Source organism: Salvelinus fontinalis, chromosome 2 (assembly GCF_029448725.1).
Source record: "Salvelinus fontinalis isolate EN_2023a chromosome 2, ASM2944872v1, whole genome shotgun sequence".
In the NCBI taxonomy this organism is placed as follows: Eukaryota; Metazoa; Chordata; class Actinopteri; order Salmoniformes; family Salmonidae; genus Salvelinus; species Salvelinus fontinalis.
Window position 1 is genome coordinate 58444479 of NC_074666.1, and position 21150 is coordinate 58465628.

General features: G+C 39.8%; 1 protein-coding gene and 1 non-coding gene across 4 annotated transcripts in view; one reads left to right on the top strand and one right to left on the bottom strand.

Annotated features, from left to right (window-relative positions):
- Positions 1-18357, bottom strand: part of LOC129822090 (P2X purinoceptor 1-like) — a 55025-nt gene extending 36668 nt beyond the window's left edge. The window contains exon 1 of one of the 3 annotated variants that reach the window (XM_055880019.1): positions 17852-18357. In XM_055880019.1, the coding sequence (XP_055735994.1) occupies positions 17852-18039 (188 nt within the window). In that variant the 5' untranslated portion in view covers positions 18040-18357. The remainder of the gene's footprint in view (positions 1-17851) is intronic. The other 2 variants (XM_055880030.1, XM_055880039.1) reach the window with 2 other exon arrangements.
- Positions 4102-4178, top strand: trnat-ugu (transfer RNA threonine (anticodon UGU)). The gene has a single exon. It is a non-coding gene; the product is annotated as a tRNA-Thr (tRNA).
- Positions 18358-21150: the final 2793 nt, after the last annotated feature.

Below are 21150 nucleotides of genomic sequence, written 5' to 3' on the forward strand. Positions count from 1 at the left end.
AACAAACCCGGACCTAGTGAGATATACTGTACATGGAGAAGGCTTAATCAATATTATTATTATTATTATGTTATATTATTATTATTAATCAAGCTAGTTTCATTCTCACTGGCACCAAAAGTAAAAAAAAAAGTGTTGATAGGAGACAGAATGCGATCGAACCATCATCTAATTGGCCTCCACATAACTCTTACAGAATTTCCACGTGGTAGGGATATTGGAAATGTAATCAAAGCCTACTGGAAGACAATTTGCTCTTAACTAATGCAGAATATTTTAGAACTGACATTTTCCTGCACGACATAGGTACAGCAGATCCCCTTACTGTGTGGGACACTTTCAAATGTACCTTTCAGAGGCCAATTAATTCAATATTCATCTTTAAAACAAAAGCAGCTTCGGTTAAAAGAGATTAGACAATGGAAATAGAGGTACTAACAGGACAGGTAGATAGAAAAAAAACTGTACTATAGAGGCACAGAATAAGTTTGAGGAAAAACAAAAAGAACTGGAGGGATATATTTAAGAACGATCAAGTGTAATGTATTACAAAAATACAGCGAACTGGATGGAAAATAGTGAAAAATGCACTGTATTTTTCTTGAATCTCCATCATAGAAATGCAACCAAAAATTATTTACAGAAACTCGTTACAAATGAGTCATCCATGATTCACCAAATTATAAGAGGAAGCTAAATATTTGAAGCATGTGTTCTCTTTCCAGCCTCCTCCATCTCCACTGAAGGATGTTAATTGTAAGGATTTTGTCCCTAATAATAATTCTAATGTCAAATGATCAATTGTACAGAAAGACCTATGTGAAGGCCAACTTACAGGGGAGGAACTTCTTGAGGCAATTAAACCCTTTCAGTCTGGAAAAACCCCAGGGCTTGATGGCATACCAGTAGAGGTATATCAAACCTTTTTTTATGTACCTTATTAGCATGTTTTAACTACTCCTATAAAAATGGTTGACTATCAGGTACACAGTAAGAAGGTCTGATTTCACTATTACTGAAACAGGACCCAGGTGGTAAGTATAAAGGTCCAGTCCATTTAAACAACTGGAAGCCTCTTACACTTCAATGTGTGATGCAAAAATACTTGTGAAATGCATAACGCATAGAATTACTTATTTTGCACATCTTCTTAGTGTGCAAAAAATACCATAAACCTTATCTTGCAGTGTGATTTAATTTGAAACTTTTCTTCAACAATGTGCGTCATACAGAGGTGATTTATAGTAAACTAAAGACTGTTTATATATTTCTCAGTTTACTAAACTGTCTCCTCTTTATAACTCACATTGTTGAAGAAAGTTTCAAATCACACTGCCAGATTATAACAATGTTTATGGTAATTTTTTTGTACTATCTTCACACAGACTGATAGGACTCTCTCACAGCAGTGAGAATTAGGCAGAAACACAGTAATCCCAAAGCAAGCTGGCTATCACCAGGTGATGTTGAATTAAGGTAGGATTAAAAGAACAATCAGCAGTTGCTACATCCATAATTAATGATATGTGCCCATTGATTATTGAAGAATATAACTTATAAATTCCTCATGGGCTTAGTTCAACTGTCGTACCCAATCAGAACCCAAAATATAAGGTTGTTTTACTCCAATGTTTGTAAACAATGTAAATGTAAACAAACCCTATATAGCCTCATGGCTACATGGTTAAAACTATCATTTTGATATCATGGATGGTCAGTCCTTGCATCCATAGCTCTGTCTATGAATTCGAGAGTGGTTACATTTCTCCAGCCCCATCCCTCAGCGTTTTACCGAATCAGAAGCGGGGAGGATGCTTTGTTACTGTTTCTACTGCTGATTGCCACTTTAAAGAGTCTTTAAAGAGCCATATGGACCAGGGCCCATAGGGCTCTGGTCAAAAGTAGTGCACTATGTAGTGAATAAGGTGCCATTTGGGACACTGCCATAGATTTCCAGACGCCAAGGGAGTGAATGCATAGAATGTTAAGAGGTGGGATGGAATGAATGGAATGTATGACAATGAAATTATTACGTAGTGTTACATGCACATTTATCTGCACACACGGGTGAATAGACCTATATACCAGGTTATTAACCTATTTGGGTTCGTATTGAGCTTGAAGGCTGAGTCTGACATGCCTGTTACTGTATCTCTGTGTAGCTGATAAGTAAGGGACTTCCTTGGACAGCCTTTTTAATAGTAGCACTATCTGTCTGTCTGTCAGTCTCAACCTACCTTCTCCAGAATGATGGACACCAGCTTGTGAGCAAGAGAATTAACAGGTAAGTAGATGATGTCATAGGGCTATACCTACGTACGCTCGTATAATATAAAAGGACATATAAAACAAGTACAGATGTTATATAAATGACATATAAAGTAATAACCCCCTGGCATCAAGCCCCAGAAACAGGATGTTACACACATCTACAACTCCCTGCCACTGCCTTACAGCTAAAGTCACAAGTGTCGCACACACACACGCACACACACACACACAGCATTGTTTGGCTGTAATTAAACTTGAAAGAATTAAAGAACTTGGTACGTTTCAACTGGATGTTTCCGTCAAGCTATGACCCACAAATCCTATCGCTGTAGTTGTTTCTGAATTAGAATTAAAGTCCACATAGAGAGAACAGTAAGAACAGCTACATTAGAAGAAACCAAAGCGTGAAATGAGGAAAAGCATTTTCCACCAGAACAATCTAAGAAAGATCTGTATCTGTTCTGTGTCCCAAGGCCTGGCAGAGAGAGAGAGCGAGAGAGAGAGAGAGAGAGAGAGAGAGAGAGAGAGAGAGAGAGAGAGAGAGAGAGAGAGAGAGAGAGAGAGAGAGAGAGAGAGAGAGAGAGAGAGAGAGAGAGAGAGAGAGAGAGAGAGAGAGAGAGAGAGAGAGAGAGAGAGAGAGAGAGAGAGAGAGAGAGAGAGAGAGAGAGAGAGAGAGAGAGAGAGAGAGAGAGAGAGAGAGAGAGAGAGAGAGAGAGAGAGAGAGAGAGAGAGACCATGCGACAGATCTTTTTGATGTGTGATTGGCTTTGTGGCTCTTGCTGAGCACACTGTGTTTTTCAGACAGATTTCTTTTGAGTCGCCCTACTTCTATTAAGGCCCATAGCTGTCTGATCCTTTGTGGCTCAGTTGGTAGAGCATGGCACTTGCAATGCCAGGGTTGTGGGTTTGATTCCCACTGGAGACCAGTACAAAAATGTATGCATTCACTACTGTAAGTCGCTCTGGATAGAAGCCAATTTATGCTTGATCCGAAAATGTTGCCGGTGGCACCATATGAATGGTGCGATGCAATTGCAGAGCCTCCGGAGGCATGCAGAGGTCAAATTGAAATGTTAATGTAAAATGTAAAATATGATCAGGTGCTGAAAGGCCCAGTAATCTTTTTATCTCTGAGCTGTCAAAGCCAGTAGGGCTCTGATTAAGAGAGTCCTGGACAGGTTCCTAATCACCCCCCAACCCCAGACAGCACACATAACACATATAGTTTAGACAAGCACAGGGTCAAGCTGCAGTGCAGCGTCCCTGGATGGAGAGCATGTTCTGGGGTTAAGGGCCTTGCTCAAGGGCCCAACGGTAGGGGAATGTCTTTAGGATGTAAAGAAAGAACAAACTTATGAGGTATTATAATTCTGGTATGACTAAATCTGCCAAGCCGAGCGTATTTAAGTTTCTCTAATGTGTTTTCAACAGAGAATGAACTTTTGAAATGTCACATGCCTTTCTGGTATTATCTCAAGGAGGAAAATCTCTGAGAAATTGCAGTGTAGCTGTGAGTTTACCCATAATTGATTGTTATCTGTGTGAGCATATGCCTCAGCCTGTTCATATCCTGTAGCTCCTAAAGTCCAGATGCCTGAAGATGTATACAGACACACAAAACACACACACGCAGGCACGCACACACACACGCATATACACACACACATGCACACACAAAGTGTAAACAAATCATTTGTTTTGTTGAGACATAACACAGTCTGTCTTTTGGTGCTTATCCAGTAAGAAAGTACAAAGTACAACATGAAAGTCCAAAGAATTAATCCGCCTACCACAACACTGATTCATCACACTATTTGCAAACCTACATGTGGTCCCGTGTGGCTCAGTTGGTAGAGCATGGCGCTTGTAACGCCAGGGTTGTGGGTTCAATTCCCACGGGGGGACCAGGATGAATATGTATGAACTTTCCAAGTTGTAAGTCGCTCTGGATAAGAGCGTCTGCTAAATGACTTAAATGTAATGTAAATGTAGCAAGTCTGCAAGCTAAGGAGAGGATTGGTGCAATGAGACTATCTATGTGAACAAGTTTCCCAATATGCAGTAATGTTGCCTTACCCAAGACTGGTGATAAGAGGGATGTCTTTAGCTGTAGCTAATCTCTAGCTCCTTGCTCCTTATATGCTCACAGTATACAGTATAACATGCCAGCTGCTGTTCCATCATTCTTCACTATTCCTCCAGATAATTATTCAGCTGCCACAACAGCCACTCACAAGAAAGTTCCTGTTTACATCTATTCATCCTGTATGCAAAAAGTGAATAGTATGTATAAGCTGGAAGTAGAAACCTACAGTTGAAGTCAGAAGTTTACATACACTTAGGTTGGAGTCATTAAAACTATTTTTTCAACCACTCCACAAATTTCTTGAGAACAAACTGTAGTTTTGGCAAGTCGGTTAGGACATCTACTTTGTGCATGACTCGTCCTCGTCTGATAAGCAAGTATGAAAGATCGGACCAATGTGCAGCGTGGTAAGTATCCATTTTAATGAAAACACTGAATGACAAACACTGAATGACATGAACACTGAATGACAAAACAAAAAGAGAATGACCGAGACTGAAACATTTCTGTATGGACAAACACAGACACAGAAAACAACTACCCACAAATCATAGTGGGAAAACAGGCAACCTAAGTATGGCTCTCAATCAGAGACAACGATAGACAGCTGCCTCTGATTGAGAACCATACCAGGCCAAACACATAGAAACAGAAAACCTAGACCTACAACATAAAATATAAACACACAGAACAAAACATAGAATGCCCACCCCAACTCACGCCCTGACCAAACTAAAATAGAGACATAAAAAAGGAACTAAGGTCAGGACGTGACAATGACACAAGTAATTGCTTCTGATAGGCTAATTGACATCATTCGAGTCAATTGGAGGTGTACCTGTGGATGTATTTCAAGGCCTACCTTCAAACTCAGTGCCTCTTTGCTTGACATCATGGGAAAATCAAAAGAAATCAGCCAAGACCTCAGAAGAAAAAAATTGTAGACCTCCACAACTCTGGTTCATCCTTGGGAACAATTTCCAAAAGCCTAGAGGCACCACATTCATCTGTACAAACAATAGTATGCAAGTATAAACACCATTTGACCACGCAGCCATCATACCGCTCAGGAAGGAGACGCGTTCTGTCTCCTAGAGATGAACGTACTTTGTGCGAAAATTGCAAATCAATCCCAGAACAACAGCAAAGGACCTTGTGAAGATGCTGGAGGAAACAGGTACAAAGTATCTATATCCACAGTAAAACGAGTCCTATGTCGACATAACCTGAAAGGCCGCTCAGCAAGGAAGATGCCACTGCTCCTAAACCTCCATAAAAAAAGCCAGACTACGGTTTGCAACTGCACATGGGGACAAAGATCGTACTTTTTGGAGAAATGTCCTCTGGTCTGATGAAACAAAAATAGAACTGTTTGGCCATTATGACCCTCGTTATGTTTGGAGGAAAAAGGGGGATGCTTGCAAGCCGAAGAACACCATCCCAACCGTGAAGCACAGGGGTGGCAGCATCATGTTGTGGGGGTGCTTTGCTGCAGGAGGGACTGGTGCACTTCACAAAATAGATGGCATCATGACATAGGAAAATTATGTGAATATATTGAAGCAACATCTCAAGACATCAGTCAGGAAGTTAAAGCTTGGTCGGAAATGGGTCTTCCAAATGGACAATGACCCAAGCATACTTCAAAAGTTGTGGCAAAATGGCTTAAGGACAACAAGGTCAAGGTATTGGAATGGCCATCACAAAGCCCTGACCTCAATCCCATAGAAAATTTGTGGGCAGAACTGAAAAAGCGTGTGCGAGCAAGGAGGCCTACAAACCTAACTCAGTTACAACAGCTCTGTCAGGAGGAGTGGGCCAAAATTCACCCAACTTATTGTGGGAAGCTTGAGGAAGGCTACCCGAAATGTTTGACCCAAGTTAAACAATTTAAAGGCAATGCTACCAAATACTAATTGAGTGTATGTAAACTTCTGACCCACTGGGAATGTGATGAAAGAAATAAAAGCTGAAATAAATAATTCTCGCTACTTTTATCCTGACATTTCACATTCTTAAAATAACTTCTTCTGGCTGCAAGCCCGAGGCCGGCCACAATATGACAACAGCCACTTCAAGTGCAGGGCGCGAAATTCAAAATATATTTTTTTGAAATATTTAACTTACACACATTAACAAGTCCAATACAGCAAATGAAAGGTACACATCTTGTGAATCCAGCAAACATGTCCGATTTTTTAAATGTTTTACAGCGAAAACAGCACGTATATTTATGTTAGCTCACCACCAAATACAAAAAAGGACAGACATTTTTCACAGCACAGGTAGCATGCACAAAGCCAACCTAACTAACCAAGAACCAACCAAACTAACCAACAAACAACTTCATCAGATGACAGTCCTATAACATGTTATTCAATAAATCTATGTTTTGTTCGAAAAATGTGCATATTTCAGATATAAATCATAGTTTACATTGCAGCTACAATCAGAAATTGCACCGAAAGCAGACAGAATAATTACAGACACCAACGTCAAATACCTAAATACTCATCATAAAACATTTCTGAAAAATACATAGTGTACAGCAAATGAAAGACAGGCATCTTTTGATTCCAGCCAATTTTACAGCGAAAACACAATATAGCGTTATATTAGCTTACCACAATAGCCAGAAACACAAGCCCTTCCCCAGTAGCAAAAGTTAGCGATCGTCACAAACCAGCAAAAGATATATAATTTTTGACTAACCTTGATAAGCTTTATCAGATGACAGTCCTATAACATCAGGTTATAGATACACTTATATTTTGTTCGAAAATGTGCATATTTAGAGCTGAAATCAGTGGTTATACATTGTGCTAACGTAGCATCTTTTTCCCACAACATCCGGATATTTTTCTGACACTTTTTCTGACACACATATTCTGACCAAATAGCTATTCATAAACATAACTAAAAAATACATGTTGTATAGGAAATGATAGATACACTAGTTCTTAATGCAATCGCCGTGTTAGAATTCAAAAAATAACTTCATTACGACATCCAGCTTAGGTATAGCGAGAGAGTACCCAAAAGCTGGGCGCAAACGACTAGCACAACATTTTCGACAGATATATGAAATAGCATCATAAAATGGGTCCTACTTTTGCTGATCTTTCATCAGAATGTTGTACAAGGGGTCCTTTGTCGGGAACAATCGTTGTTTGGATTTAGAACGGCCTTTATCCCTCTCGATTTAGCAAGCACACTTGCCAAGTGGCGCCAATCTCTCCATGTCAACAAACCGAAGAGAACGGAACACGGCAAAACTCCCGAAAAAATTTCAATAATCTGATTAAACTATATTGAAAAAACATACTTTACGATGATATTGTCACATGTATCAAATAAAATCAAAGCCGGAGATATTAGTCGTCCATAACGACAGCTTATCAGAAGGCAAATCCAGGTCCCTTGACGCGCTCTCCAGAAAACAGGAAACTGGTGACACGTCATACAAAGAGCTATTATACGACCCCAGATCAAGTTACACACTCAATTTCTTCTCTCACTCCTTGTCGATATCTAGTGGAAGACGTATGAAGTGCATCTAAACGAATAAATATCAAGGACTTTAATAGGCAGACCCTAGAAGAGAGCATCGATTTCAGATTTTCCACTTCCTGTCAAGAAGTTTGCTGCAAAAGGAGTTCTGTTTTACTCAAAGATATAGTTCAAACGGTTTTAGAAACTAGAGAGTGTTTTCTATCCAATAGTAATAATAATATGCATATTGTACGAGCAAGAATTGAGTACGAGGCCGTTTGAAATGGGCACCTTTTATCCGGCTACTCAATTATGCCCCTGCAGCCCAAACAGGATAAAGTGGTGATCCTAACTGACCTAACTGACCTCCTCCTGACAGGTTCTGTGACAACAAACCTAAAACAGGGAATTTTTACTTGAATTAAATGCCAGGAATTGTGAAAAACTGAGTTTAAATGTATTTGGCTAAGGTGTATGTAAACTTCTGACTTCAATTGTAAATGTTATTGTTTATTAGCTTACTCCAATTAGGAGAAGGGTGGTAGGGTTTGCGGGGAATAATAAAGGAAGGTATATAAAAAAGTATATGTGCATATATGTATATAAATAGTATGTGTATGTATGTATATACAGTATATGTGTACATGTATGAATGTTTATATGTATACAGAGTGGGCTCCAAAATTACTGGCACTCCTGGCTGGCAATGCACAAACAATACTTAAAAAAATATAAACAAAATAATTATAGACGTAAACTCAATATACCAACATGTGAGAAATAATGTTATTTATTAATGTTTCAATGGATCCCACCAAAATAATTTATTGATTTAATAAAATATTTATATCCTCCAAACAATTAATGGCACCCTTAAAGATTATTGTAAATAACATCTACCAAAATTAAACCAGGAATTAAATTCCACTTATTTAAGTTTATCTAAGTCTTAGGGAACTATATTGAGCCATTACATCACTTACTGTTTCACTAGGGTATAAAAATGAGGTAACACACATGCAATATCCCTTTGTCATCCAACATCATGAAGAAAACAAAAGAACTGGCAGTTCAAAAGAGACAGATGGTTGTAGACCTTCATAAATCTGGTAATGGCTACAAGAAGATCCGTAAACGATTGAATATACCACTGAGCACTGTCAGGGAAATTATAAAAAAAGATATGGAACAGTTGAAAACCTCACAGGTAGAGGACGCAAATGCATTTTGCCCCCCAGGATAGGGAGGAGAATGATGAGAGAGGCAACAAAATCTCCAAGAATCACTGTGAAAGAATTGCAGGCCTTGGTGGGTCAGTGATGTTTTTTGGGCTGTTTTAATTCCAGAGGTCCAGGGGCACTGGTTATGATTGATGACATAATGAATTCCACCAAATATCAGGCAATTTTGGCTGACAATCTGGTTCACTCTGCCAGAAGGCTGGGACTTGGCCGTAGTTGGACTTTCCAACATGACAATGACCCAACACATACCTCAAGATCCACACAGAAATGGTTCTGTGACAACAAAATCAATGTTCTGCCATGGCTATCTCAGTCGCCGGACCTCAATCCAATCGAATACTTGTGAACTGAGTTGAAGAGGGCAGTTGATAAGTGCAAACCTAAGAATGTGAAGGATCTTGAAAGGATCTGCTTAGAGGAATGGTCCAAAATCCCTCCAAATGTGTTCCTTAACCTTGTCAAACATTACAGGAAAGGACTCCATGCTGTTATCCCTGCCAGAGGTGGTTGCACTAAGTACTAAATGAGGAGTGCCAATAATTATGAAACCTTGATTTTGGTCAAATTTATTTTGCATCAAATAATTGTATGATTTTGGTGGCTTCCATTGAAACATTAATAAAGTACAGTAATTTCTCACATGTTGGTATTTTGAGTTTATCTCTGTAATTATATTGTTTATACACTGCTCAAAAAAATAAAGGGAACACTTAAACAACACAATGTAACTCCAAGTCAATCACACTTCTGTGAAATCAAACTGTCCACTTAGGAAGCAACACTGATTGACAATAAATTTCACATGCTGTTGTGCAAATGGAATAGACAAAAGGTGGAAATCTCAGTTCCTATGCTTCCTGGCTGATGTTTTGGTCACTTTTGAATGCTGGCGGTGCTCTCACTCTAGTGGTAGCATGAGACGGAGTCTACAACCCACACAAGTGGCTCAGGTAGTGCAGTTCATACAGGATGGCACATCAATGCGAGCTGTGGCAAAAAGGTTTGCTGTGTCTGTCAGCGTAGTGTCCAGAGCATGGAGGCGCTACCAGGAGACAGGCCAGTACATCAGGAGACGTGGAGGAGGCCGTAGGAGGGCAACAATCCAGCAAATGAGCAATCCAGCAATCCAGCAAATGACCTCCAGCAGGCCACAAATGTGCATGTGTCAGCATATGGTCTAACAAGGGGTCTGAGGATCTCATCTCGGTACCTAATGGCAGTCAGGCTACCTCTCGCGAGCACATGGAGGGCTGTGCGGCCCCACAAAGAAATGCCACCCAACACCATGACTGACCCATCGCCAAACCGGTCATGCTGGAGGATGTTGCAGGCAGTATAACGTTCCCCACGGTGTCTCCAGACTCTGTCACGTCTGTCACATGTGCTCATGTGCTCAGTGTGAACCTGCTTTCATCTGTGAAAAGCACAGGGCGCCAGTGACGAATATGCCAATCTTGTTGTTCTCTGGCAAATGCCAAACGTCCTGCACGGTGTTGGGCTGTAAGCACAACCCCCACCTGTGGACGTCGGGCCCTCATACCACCCTCATGGAGTCTGTTCCTGACCGTTTGAGCAGACACATGCACATTTGTGGCCTGCTGGAGGTCATTTTGCAGGGCGCTGGTAGTGCACCTCCTGGCACAAAGGCGGAGGTAGCGGTCCTGCTGCTGGGTTGTTGCCCTCCTACGGCCTCCTCCACGTCTCCTGATGTACTGGCCTGTCTCCTGGTAGCGCCTCCATGCTCTGGACACTACGCTGACAGACACAGCAAACCTTTTTGCCACAGCTCGCATTGATGTGCCATCATGGATGAACTGCACTACCTGAGCCACTTGTGTGGGTTGTAGACTACGTCTCATGCTACCAATAGAGTGAGAGCACCGCCAGCATTCAAAAGTGACCAAAACATCAGCCAGGAAGCATAGGAACTGAGAAGTGGTCTGTGGTCACCACCTGCAGAATCACTCCTTTTTTGGGGGTGCCTTGCTAATTGCCTATAATTTCCACCTTTTGTCTATTCCATTTGCACAACAGCATGTGAAATTTATTGTCAATCAGTGTTGCTTCCTAAGTGGACAGTTTGATTTCACAGAAGTGTGATTGACTTGGAGTTACATTGTGTTCTTTAAGTGTTCCCTTTATTTTTTTGAGCAGTGTATATTTTTTTAAGTATTATTTGTGCATTGCCAGTCAGGGGTGCCAGTAATTTTGGAGCCCACTGTATATATGTGTATGTATGTATATATATATAGATATATTCACCCCAAAAATATATGGGGGATTGTAAATGATGCAGACAATTACATTGATGGAAGCAACAATCTATCCGCAATATTAAAGCTGATCCACCTACTAAAAAAAAATCAAGTCATTAGGTTGGGTACACTAGATTACTTTCTAAATGTAATCCATTACAGTTACTAGTTACTTGTCCAAAATGTTAATCAGTAACGTAACTTCTGGATTACCCAAACTCAGCATCGCAACCTGATTACTTGATTACTTTCAGTTACTTTTAGATTACTTTTCCCTTAAGGTTAGTAGTTGGAACAGCCACAAAGTCATAAAATCTGATTTTAAACCTAACCTTAACCTTACCACATAGCTAGCTCTTATGCCTAATCCTAACCTTAAATAGCCCTAACCATAACCACACTGCTAACCCTAATACCTAACCCTAACCTTATATTATTAAGACCAAAAAGCAACCCAATAAATTGTTTTTTACAATTCAGCAAATTTGGGATTTTCAGCTGAAAATCACTCAGTTCTGCCTTAAGAACAAGATTTGTCCCAATAGACATCAACCTAGTTAAGAGGCATTAGCAGAAGACAAAAATTTGTATTACCAATTGAACATCTATTGCAGGATAAATTAATGTTAGAGTTTACATAGCTGGCCATAAATGGATGTTGCATTTTACTTTATGGGTTGGTTATGTAGACTATTTCTAACCTATTCCATTCTACTACAGATACTAATATGATTAGGCTAAAAACTCTACCAGATTTTAAGTCATTTCAATTTAATACCCCTTAATCTTCAAAAACATTACTTTGAAATGTGGAAATACAGATTAGCCAATTTGCTATACCTAAGCATAACCCCAAAACGAAGGACTAATTTGCCTACTCTATTGTTTATGATTTTGCTGTCATAGAGGACTGATTGGGCTCATTGCTTTGAGTTAAAAAATAAATAGGCTTTTTTGCTTGATCCGAAAATATGGTTGGAGGCAGGTGTGACGTAGTTGCGGGGCCTCCGAGGCCTGCAGAGGCCAAATTGAGCTCCATACCACATTGCCGTGCTCCTCCAAAAAAAAAATAACAATGTGGAAGGTTCTGTATAGCTCCACACTGACATGATTGGTTGACGGTAGGTATTTGTATTTGTCTTTATTATGGATCCCCATTAGCTGCTTCCTGAGGTCCGACAAAATTAAGGCAGTTACACAATTTTAAAACATTACAATACATTCATATCAGATTTCACAACACACTAAGTGTGTGCCCTCAGGCCGTTACTCCATTACCACATATCTACAAAACAAAATCCACACTGTACATAAGATTTTTCTATTGTGTTATTGACTGTACGTTTGTTTATGGGTAACTCTGTGTTGTTGTTTTTGTCGCACTGCTTTGCTTTATCTTGGCCAGGTCGCATTTGTAAATGAGAACTTGTTCTCAACTGGCCTACCAGGTTAAATAAAGGTGAAATAAAAAATAAAAAATTAAAAATAGTGAGTATGTTATGATGTGTGTATATGCATGTGTCTGTGCCTATGTTTGTGTTGCTTCACAGTCCCCACTGTTTCATAAGGTGTATTTTTATCTGTTTTTTAAAATCTGATTCTACTGCTTGCATCAGTTACCTGATGTGGAATAGAGTTCCATGAAGTCATGGACATACTGTGACATACTCCTATAGTCTGTTCTGGACTTGGGAACTGTGAAGATACCTCTGGTGGCATGTCTTGTGGGGTATGCACGGGTGTCTGAGCTGTGTGCTAGTTGTTTAAACAGACAGCTCGGTGCTTTCAACATGTCAATACCTCTCACAAGTAGTGATGAAGTCAAACTCTCCTCCACTTTGAGCCAGGAGAGATTGACATGCATATTATTAACATTAGCTCTCGGTGTACATCCAAGGGCCAGCCGTGCTGCCCTGTTCTGAGCCAATTGCACTTTTCCTAAGTCCCTCTTTGTGCCACCTGACCACACGACTGAAAAGTAGTCCAGGTGCGACAAAACTGGAGCCTGTAGGACCTGCCTTGTTGATAGTGTTGTTTAGAAGATAGAGCAGCGCTTTATTATGGACAGACTTCTCCCCATCTTATCTACTGTGGCAATATGTTTTGACCACGGGAGTTTACAATCCAGGTTACTCCAAGCAGTTTAGTCACCTCAAATTTCTCAGTTTCCACATAATTTTTTACAAGATTTAGGGTTTATTGAATGATTTGTCCCAAATACAATGCTTTTAGTTTTTTGAAATATTTAGGAATAACTTATTCCTTGCCACCCATTCTGAAACTAAGTGCAGCTCTTTGTTAAGTGTTGCAGTCATTTCAGTCGCTGTAGTAGCTGACTTGTATAGTGTTGAGTCATTTGCATACATAGACACAATGGCTTTACTCAAAGCCAGTGGCATGTCGTTAATAAAGATTTTAAAAAGTAAGAGGCCTAGACAGCTGCCCTGGGGAATTCCTGATTCTACCTGGATTATGTTGGAGAGGCTTCCATTAAAGAACAACCTCTGTGTTCTGTTAGACAGGTAACTCTTTATCCACAATATAACAGGGGGTGTAAATCCATAACACATACGTTTTTCCAGCAGCAGACTATGATCGATAATGCCAAACGAGGGAGGTCCTGGGGCCGGGAGGTCCTGTATAAACACAAACTCACTTCCTTGACAACTTACATTTTTACATTTACATTTTAGTCATTTAGCAGACGCTCTTATCCAGAGCGACTTACAGTAGAGTGTATACATTTTATTACATTTTACATACTGAGACAAGGATATCCCTACCGGCCAAACCCTCCCTAACCCGGACGACGCTATGCCAATTGTGCGTCGCCCCACTGACCTCCCGGTTGCGGACGGCTGCGACAGAGCCTGGGCGCGAACCCAGAGACTCTGGTGGCGCAGCTAGCACTGTGATGCAGTGCCCTAGACCACTGCGCCACCCGGAGATGGCCAACTTCCTTCACAACAGCTCTACTCTGTTCCTGCGAAGCACAAGAAGTATGAATGCTCTAAATTATGCGGAGGCCGCATCGCAATAAATGCTTTATGGCCACTGCAGACGTCAAATTGACCCTCCACAATACCTAAAATAATAATTACAACATAAAGTGGATAGCAGAGAACATGCCTAACGTTTACCCTCACTCTTAGGACAGACCAGATCCTTTAGATTTGTGGTTTTAGAAACTGTTCTTCGTTTTGTAAGCATTAGCCTACATGACAAAGTAGCCAGCATGTGGATGCACATTCTGCCGCTGACAAGGTTAGCGATGAAAATATCACCATGATAATAAAAGTAATGCATGAATCTATCATCTTATTTGCTGTCCAAGGAAAAATAACCTTGAATAAATGCATTTCATGCACTTCTACACAATTTTACATGAATGTAGACGAGCAGAATCGTTTAATACCACAACAGAACATGAATTCGAAAAGAGTAAAAAAAGCCATTTGTTTTTAACACAGTATCTGCATATCATTAGGTAGGCCTATATGCACTTGTAGAACTAGCTTTTTTTTATTACAGAAACTATAATTTTCTAATTTATTCTATTCCATGATATTGTTGTTACAAAATAGATGTTTGTTGACTGTGATTAGGGCATGGGAATAAAAGAGCATCTGCTAGGCTAAATTAACAAACTAGGCATGCAAAGCTGATGATCCTCAAACCAAAGACTGGACAAACTCATATTTCTAAAAGTGATTTAAAAGGTACTGTAGAATGACTGTATAGCCTAATAAGGAATTTTTGGTTTAATTAATATTTAAGTAAGGGATAAACACCTTGGAAATAATGGACAACGCATCGGGACGAGGTGGAGCCCTGAAGATACAAAACAGTAAGCTGACTTTCCCTTTTTGTCTATCTATTGTTGGCATGCCTACATTATTTTAGCCATGCTTTGGAGGTGCGTAAAACCCCCTCCATGATGTAGGCTACATGTGTCCATGCCCATCAGGAAATTACATGAGAACTGTGGTGAATACCGGTAAACATCGTATTTAGAAGTTATTTTCCTGTAACAATTGCTTGTTTGCCATTTCCCATTTTTAAAACCAAAATCCCTCCATAGGCTACCCTTACCCTAGGCCTAATTTAATGAATGCTGGATCAACACCAATGTGTCTAGCCTATTGTATCCTGGTGATTTTATGAAATCATTACATTTTACATAAATGTATTGTTGTTGTTGAAAAAAATGAACAGATAGCTTGTTTTTTTAAATTTAATTTGATTAAAACCAAAATTAGAATGAATCACAATGTCCTGGTTTTATGGTAAGAACGTCCATGGTGCACATGCAATGCAACTTCTGGAGATGTGAATGTGATCTGTAAGATGGTTCCAATATGTACAGTGCATTAAGAAAGTATTCAGACCCCTTGACTTTTTCCACATTTTGTCACGCCTTATTCTAAAATTGATTAAATCGTTTTTTTCCCTAATCAATCTACACACAATAAAATAAAACACTGAAATATCACATTTATTTAAGTATTCAGACCCTTTACTCAGTACTTTGTTAAAGCACCTTTGACAGCGATTACTGCCTCGAGTCTTCTTGGGTATGATGCTACAGGTTTGTCACACATGTATTTGGGGAGGTTCTCCCATTCCTCTCTGCAGATCCTCTCAAGCTCTGTTCAGTTGGATGGGGAGCGTTGCTGCACAGTTATTTTCAGTTTTTTCCAGAAATGCTTGATCAGGTTCAAATTCGGGCTCTGGCTGGGCCACTCAAGGACATTCAGAGACTTGTCCCGAAGCACCCTGCGTTGTCTTGGCTGTGTGCTTAGGGTTGTTGTCCTGTTGGAAGGTGAACCTTCGTCCCAGTCTGAGGTCCTGAGCACTCTGGAGCAGTTTTTCATCAAGGATCTCTCTGTACTTTGCTCCGTTAATCTTTGTCTCGCTCCTGACTAGTCTCCCAGTGCCTGCTGCTGAAAAACGTTTTGGTACGCTTCCCCAGATCTGTGCCTCGACACAATCTTGTCTCGGAGCTCTACGGACAATTCTGTTTAACAAACTATAATGGGACTAACATTTGAATTGGAGTTGATTCCATGGCAACACATACATAAAATATCATAAATAAACAACTTGAAGCAACCACATATTGGCCAGTAAGGGGCTAAGCCTCGACACACCCACAACTGGTTTAATCATTAAAACCCAGTCCTTTCGCACCACCACCAACAAGCACTGTAAAGATCATTTCTGAATGTAAAGATTGCAAAAAATATTTCTGACACACCCCTGAACCTATAGTGCCACCGCCAGCGCTTATATTTACGATTGTGTTAGGTTTGTTAATTGATTACATATTACATGACCCTCCTTGGACTAAATAAAAAAATACTAAACCCTCCCACTGACTGAAATTGAAAAAAATATGACCCTCCCCAATTTTCCTCCGGGTAACAACTGTGTCAATTTCGGCCACTCCCTTACCTCCAAACGTTTATCCAAGTTGGATAATCTTTGGAGGCTGATAGCAGTCGCAACATTGGACGACATAGCTTGGACTGTAGCCTACAAAAACCTATTCCTGCTCTTTTCCTGCAATCCGTCAAACGCATTTGATGTGTCATCAGAGTGGTCTTTGACTTGTGGTCAGACTTGCTCAGGCGGAACAAACTTAAACGTGCCTTTTTTCAATGCTGATTTGAATGTCAGTGAGAACAGAAAGATGTCAAGAATTTTTTTTCGCCAACATGCTTTCTGAAATTAAAAGTAACGCTAGAAGTAATCTGATTACAATATTTTTGCTAGTAATGTAACAGATTAGAGATTTTAAATGTTTTAATGTACATGTAATGGACATGTAATCTGTTACTCCACCAACCCTGGTCATTAAAACTCAACTCTCATCACCCTAAATATCAAACCTGAATTAGAACAGATGTCACTAGATCCATCCACAAGATAGTTCCATACATACATCCCTTCTGTATGCCAAACAAATAGTTATATTTGCATTATGAAGTCATCACCCTTACATATAGTGGTGCTCTAAAGGTTTTGTATAATTTCAGCCAGTAGTTTTGAAAGTAGCGCTCACAAGCAAAAACTGTCCCCGAAAATTGTGCACAATTGTGTGCTATATCATCCATTTCGTATATGTTATGTATACATTTTTGCTTTGCAATTTGTACTATATGTTACAAATTTGTCAGTGCTCAAGATCCCAGACTGCATCTTTAAATATCACTTCCTAATTTGGTCAGATATCTCGTGATCTGTAGCGTTTTACTTTGTAGTGTTTTACTTTGTAAAGATCTCCACTACACACAACACAATTTGACAGTTCAACAAACAAGCCATTGAGTGTAAATAACAAAAGCTGGGTCATGCATTTTGCAGTCGAGAAATAACTCAGTCTTGCTGAAACTTGCAACAGACAAGCTCACACACTAACTCACATGCTCACCACGCTCCACTCTAAGTTTGCATGCCAGTAGAGTCCCGGTAAATAACATAATCCTTTAAAAGAGTCTTACCCGATGATGTAAGCCAGGACCCCCAGCTGAATCAATCGGCACACGACCCCCACTCTCCTGTTCTGCACCAGCACCTGGCGGGGGGTCTCATACTTGAAGAAGAAGTCAGAGATGGCGTTGGTGATGTAGCTGTTCATCTTGCTGCTCCGTGGGAGACAAGAGGGTCTCTCCATTGTGCTGGCATGCATACACCCTGACCCTGCCTCTCTGTCTCTCACACCTCTTCCCTATTAACTATTTTTCTTCTTCAACCCCCCTTAACCAACAGCTGACATGTTTCAGTAGCTGTGTTGGACTTCTCTCTCTCTCTCTCAAGTTTCTTCCTGTCACCCTTACCTCTCAAACACACCCTCTCCTTCCCTCTCCCTCTCTTTCGCTCTCTTTACACTCTACTCCCTCGTTCTCTCTCCTTCCCTCTCTCCAAAACAAACAAATACTATATAGTCTTGCTGTAAACCAAGGTGTTACTGTTCCACAGTCCTTAAGTCAAAAAACGACTTCTTCACTTAGCTACTGATCAGATCATTCAACATGTCACAGACATAATAAACATAACATCCTTCTCACACCATGCAATCATTTCCCCCTGACACTGTCTTCCTGTGTGGTGCACAGAGATAGCACGGACATATGTTTGACCTAAACTTAGGCTACATAAACAGTTCCCTATACATGTATAATGCATGTGGGTGTTTTTGTTTTCTATATTTTGTTTTATTCACGCAATTCAGAGTTCTATTGTATTCTGCCATGTGAATGAAGTAGATGAACTTGGACTACATGTTGCCTGCTTCTTTCGCTTTCCATTACAGATGTTTCATATAGTATTATGTTTTATTTTTGGTAGGGGTAGCCTACACAAAGTATGAGGAAGAGACAAAAATGACTTAATAAATAATAGATTGAATAAAATGCAATTAGATTGGATTAATAAATATTATGTTCTGTTAATCGGTTTGATTAACACATAACCATTAAAGTGAAATAATTCAGTTACTTGTATGTCGCTTAGGGATGAGTTCAACACAACAACGCCCCACAAGGGTGTTACTAATATTCATTTTAAAATGTAAAACATCTGCAGTTTGTAGTTTTGCATTTTGCCTCCAGCACCTTCACTAATCGGTTTTGGGTGTGCGGTAGATTCTGCCTATTATCATGCTATTTTTAATTAAACTAGAATTTCAGAACTCATATCTCTGTCCAGCACTGGAAAGTATCTCTTACAGTACATTAGTTATTTATCCCAAATGTTTGAATAGCAAATAAGCAAGCATTTAAAACTTCAAAACGACCACACATTTGCATAGTCACTTTAATAACTCTACCTACATGTACATAATTACCTCAATTACCTCGACACCGGTGCCCCCCGCACATTGACACATTGACTCTGTACCGGTACCCCCTGTACATAGCCCCGCTATTGTTATTTACTACTGCTCTTTCATTATTTGCTATTCTTATCTCTTATATTTTGGGGGATTTTCTTAAAACTGTATTGTTGGTTAAGCATGTAAGTAAGCATTTCACTGTAAAGTCTAAACCTGTTGTATTCGACACATGTGACAAATACAATTTGATTTGATTTGATTGGACATTTAGCCCTATTTTTCTGTGGTTGTGTTAGGTACCATATTTAGCTCATATTGAGCTAGTGCTCTGATCTCCCTATTGTCTTCCATCAGATCGTGTCACTCCTACGCGACACTCGTCGTGCTATCTGACGTGAGACTATGCTAATCTCCCGTGATATTCAAATGTTGAAGGTTATTTCCAGTCTAGGGCTGGGTCAAATACATATTAGACGCTTTCAAATACTTCAGGTGTATTGATTGATTTAGTTTGCTAAACAATGGAACCAATAGTGCCGATAATGCAATCTCCAAGCTAAATCAAGTGTATCTCAAATACCTGCCCCTAGGCCTATATCAAGCAGGTCTACTTACATCTTGATAATTTATTAAACCCCAGTGTTTGCATGACATACTGTACATTGATTTGTGTAGTTCCTATAAAGTTATTGATGTTATGAGTCATATCCTGGACTACCGTGTCTGTGTACTGACTACTGAGCTGTAAGCTACTGGAGAAAATAGTTCAATATATCAATGTGTTAGTTTATGACTGTGAGAGACTAGAAGTAGGCTAGGCTGGAATCATTCAAAGAACATTTGCAAACCATGTACAGTGTCTGCCTTTAATCTGGAAAAACATGACTTGTAATTGGGTGAACGCTGCCTGATCCTGCTTCCACTGAATATTTAGAAAATATTGGATAAATACTGGAGCGGGTATTCTAATACCATGTAACAGTTTCTTTAATGTTTGTTAATAAATGTCAATATTTATTGTCAATACTGGTTGAAGGATACATTTAATCTTTCTTCTTTAGTTTTCTGTTACACAACTTTTTATGCTGATAAGCATCCCCTAACACAGCTAGTGAGTGAGTGACATCTCATGTCACTATTTGCAAACTTTGGTATTGATATAGATATTTCCAACTACCCATTGTAACGGCACTACTCTAAAATGACATGATGATCAATGGTTTGGCTATGTCTAGGCCAGTGCTAGTGGAGATAGTCCTCAGTGTCTGGTCCTTCCATTTGTTTCTTAATGAGGGCATGGCTCTACTGGAGCCATGCCCTCATTAAGATAAAAATGGAAACTTTTTCCTGGCCAATCTGCTCTTGCTTTTGCTTGCTTTTCTGGATCTAAGCCAGGCTACTGTAAAAACACTATAAAAAAGGGCTTTGCAAATAAAAAATATTGATGAACAATGCACAGTTTGATTAATTTATAAAACTATGACAAAAAAACTGGTGCTACCAATCTCGTGAAGAGATTTTTAAAAAGGTTTACAGGCCGGATCGATCCCCTCTCGGGCCGGATTCAGCACCAGTCCCTGCTCTAGACATACCGGTTGCCTAGCAATGTAGCAATGTTCCTAGTGCTGTTGCCCTAGCTCTGGGAATTCTGAGACCATTATGTGACTGTCAGGGCTATACGGGATTCTTGGGACGTCCCTACTCTAAACCTTAACCTTAACCCCTACCTTTACTCTAACCTTAACAAAAAATGTTGCTCTCACAACTGCAATCTTACACTATCATTTTATCACAGGTAAAAAATTTGAGCCAATGAACATGGTCGTCACTAGTTAACACAGCCACAAAGACATAATTATTATGGGGCCCTAAACCCTGCCTATTGATCAAATGACTTGTGACTCCTGCATGAGTATGACCAACATACGAGACTGTGACATCTTCGCATGAGACCAATCATTGAGT